This window comes from Diospyros lotus, chromosome 14, assembly GCF_014633365.1.
Source record: "Diospyros lotus cultivar Yz01 chromosome 14, ASM1463336v1, whole genome shotgun sequence".
NCBI lineage: Eukaryota > Viridiplantae > Streptophyta > Magnoliopsida > Ericales > Ebenaceae > Diospyros > Diospyros lotus.
The window spans coordinates 18,329,441-18,332,388 of NC_068351.1; the positions used below are offsets into that span (position 1 = coordinate 18,329,441).

A 2,948-nucleotide genomic window follows, 5' to 3' on the forward strand; every position below is an offset into this window, starting at 1 on the left:
TCTTCTTCTTCTTCTTCTTCTTCTTCTTTCGAGTGAAGCGTTGAATACAGCAGAAACAACAAAAAGAGAGGACGGGCAGAATGGGTTTCTGGCAGGAGTTTGTGGCCGGGGGGCTGGGCGGCATGGCCGGAATAATCACCGGTTATCCGCTCGATACGCTCCGAATGCTCCGGCAGTACAAGCGCCTTTCCACTCCGACTTCGGCGTTGGCCATCCTCCGGCGGGTGGTCGCAACCGACGGACCCCTTGCCCTCTACCGCGGCATGTCCGCTCCTCTCGCCTCCGTCACTTTTCAGGTTCCTTCACTAACCCTCCTCCTCCTCATCTGTCCCAAAGATATTTAAGTTACCCAAATTCCTTTTTCAGCCCCAATTCCGATTGCCTCTCTTCTTGGTTCCTTTCATTAAGATTTTTGTTATTTTCAGTTTCTGGGTTTTTTCTTCATGACTTTGGTTATGACAACTACTACTTTTGAGCTCTTATTTTTTTGCTTCCTTCTCCATGCCTATCTAGCTCTCTCTCCCAAGCAGAGCCAGTGCCTACCCTTTACTCCCTATCATAAATAATGATATTATTTCCTTCAACGTGTCTTTCGGAGTCCCTAACTTTTAGAGTGAATGAATCATCGGATTTGGTGGGACTAATTAGCAGCAGCAATATTCCTATCGCTCTAAGCTGTACTTGTTTTTTGGCAATGCAGAATGCCGTGGCTTTCCAGAACTACGCAGTCTTGTCCCGGGTGTTCGACTCTAAGGTGGCTGCCTCAGACCCCCCTTCCTTCAAAGGAGTCGCCCTCGGAGGCATCGGCACAGGCGCCATCCAAAGCCTAATGCTCACACCCGTCGAACTCCTCAAGATCCGCCTCCAACTCAGCACCACCAACCACAGAGGTTCCCTGTCTCCTCTAAAAATTTAATTAATTTGTACATACAGAATTGCCTTCTATCACTATTGTTATTATTTTTACTCTCAAAGAACAATGACAGGTCCGGCTAGCCTCGCCAGAACCATATTCCGAACCGAAGGCTTCCGGGGACTTTACAGAGGCCTCACGGTCACAGTCCTCCGGGACGCCCCCGCCCACGGCGTCTACTTCTGGACATACGAGTACGCGCGGGAGAAGCTGCACCCGGGGTGCCGGAAGAGCGGCCAGGAGAGCTTCCATACCATGCTGGTCGCCGGAGGCCTAGCCGGAGTGGCGAGCTGGATTTGTTGCTACCCTTTGGATGTGATCAAGACTAGGATTCAGGCCGATCCGCAGCCAAGATACAGGGGAATCGTAGATTGCTTCCGGAGGAGCGTAGAGGAAGAGGGCTTCGGTGTAATGTGGAGAGGATTGGGGACTGCAGTTGCAAGAGCTTTTGTAGTGAATGGGGCCATTTTCACTGCTTATGAAACCGCTCTGAGATTCTTTTAACACCAATGCCGCCGCCAACAACTATCATACTAAAGCATGAAATTATGATTATTACATCTTCTCAATGTTTATATATATATATATATATATGACATAATTCATTATGCAAACAAATTGAGAATATGGAAAACGAGAATATAAAATTAGAAGTTGTTATATTGGAAAATATAAAAAATATTTATATCAAAAGTAAAGTGTCAAATAAGTCGTTATATTTTAACATCGGGTTAAATTAGTTTGTGCACTTTAAAATAATCAATAAATTATTTTTTTTTAAATTCAGTCACGTTGACTATTACAGTTGATATTGTCTTATCAATGTTAACAATATTTTAATTCAATTAATAATGTTAATTTTATTTCTAATTAAACTGTAATTCAAAAATTTAATAAAAATTTAGATTCAGAATGCATTGAATAAAAGAACGGCTTGTAATCTAAATTCTTAGGTTGAATATATTAAGGGTGCAATATGTAACACCTTGAATTTTTAAGATAAATTAAAAAAATAGCATTTGTCATTTTAGATAAACAAAATTGGCTTAATGGAAAATTTCTATTACTTTGAAGGTATTTTGGGTAATTTGTCAAGAGGTTCTGTTTAATGTGATTTTTTCAAAGTGTAAGGCCTTAGTGTAATTTTTTAAAGATTGTTAGGATTTTTGCATAATTCTTGAAAATTTTCAAGGCTTATTAAGTAAAAACTTAAATTGCGGTGGGTTTAAGCATAATTTACAAAAGTTATAAGTGTAATATATCAAAAGTACAAAAAAAGGGGGAGTTAAACAAGAATTTAGCAAATTGAAGGTGTAAAAGTGTAATTTTGGAAAAATATACAAGTTGCACCGCCGTTAGCCACTCGACCTAATGGTGAAGAAAATGGTGATAAACGATTATGATTTGAGGGTTTGGGCAATATAGACGATGGGAATTTGCTAGATAAAAAGATGAAGGTTTAGTAAAAAATTAGAAGACAAATTAACCATGTTTTGATAAGTTTTTAGAGGTTTGGATATAAGGATTTTGTAGAAGTGATCACAATGAAGGGATTGGGAAAAAATGGAGAAAAAATATTACATTTTGAGCAATTTTTGAGATTTGCCAGTTTGACAATGCAGCAATGCCCAAATTGACGTGAAAATAAGAAAAAAAAGAAAAGAAAAGAGAACAAAGTAAGAGGAAAAGAGGAAAGGGGATAGAGGAAGAGAAATGAAGAAGAAAGAGGAAAGAAATGTCACGAAAATGATTGCTACAATCTCTAGCAATGAAGAGTTTGCCAAATAAAATGATCGAAAGTTGGGACTTTGTTGAGCTCACGTGGCACAAGCACTATAAGTCAAGCCCAAGGCATATGCAATAAATGGGCCATGAAAAAAAATAAAAGAAAAGAGAAAAAATTATTAAAAAAAAAGATAAATACAGATATTTGGGAATATACTAAGTGTTCAAAAACATTTTAAGGTTCGAGAAAATAATTTCGAAAGCATCAAGGCCACAACAAAAAGAGCTAAAAGCTAATGCATAGCGTCAA

At 38.9% G+C, this 2,948-nt stretch overlaps 1 protein-coding gene across 1 annotated transcript; it reads left to right on the top strand.

The window, feature by feature from the left end:
• Window positions 1–1,530, top strand: LOC127790576 (mitochondrial arginine transporter BAC2-like). The gene is made up of 3 exons (XM_052320148.1): window positions 1–296; window positions 701–890; window positions 987–1,530. Exons 1-3 carry the CDS (start codon window positions 81–83, stop codon window positions 1,415–1,417), a joined length of 837 nt encoding a protein of 278 aa, XP_052176108.1. The 5' UTR covers window positions 1–80; the 3' UTR covers window positions 1,418–1,530.
• Window positions 1,531–2,948: the final 1,418 nt, after the last annotated feature.

Coding starts and splice junctions, on each gene's coding strand:
- LOC127790576 (XM_052320148.1), top strand. CDS start 81: ATGGGTTTCTGGCAGGAGTTTGTGGCCGGGGGGCTGGGCGGCATGGCC. Junction 297..700: donor TCGCCTCCGTCACTTTTCAG/GTTCCTTCACTA, acceptor TTGGCAATGCAG/AATGCCGTGGCTTTCCAGAA. Junction 891..986: donor CAGCACCACCAACCACAGAG/GTTCCCTGTCTC, acceptor GAACAATGACAG/GTCCGGCTAGCCTCGCCAGA.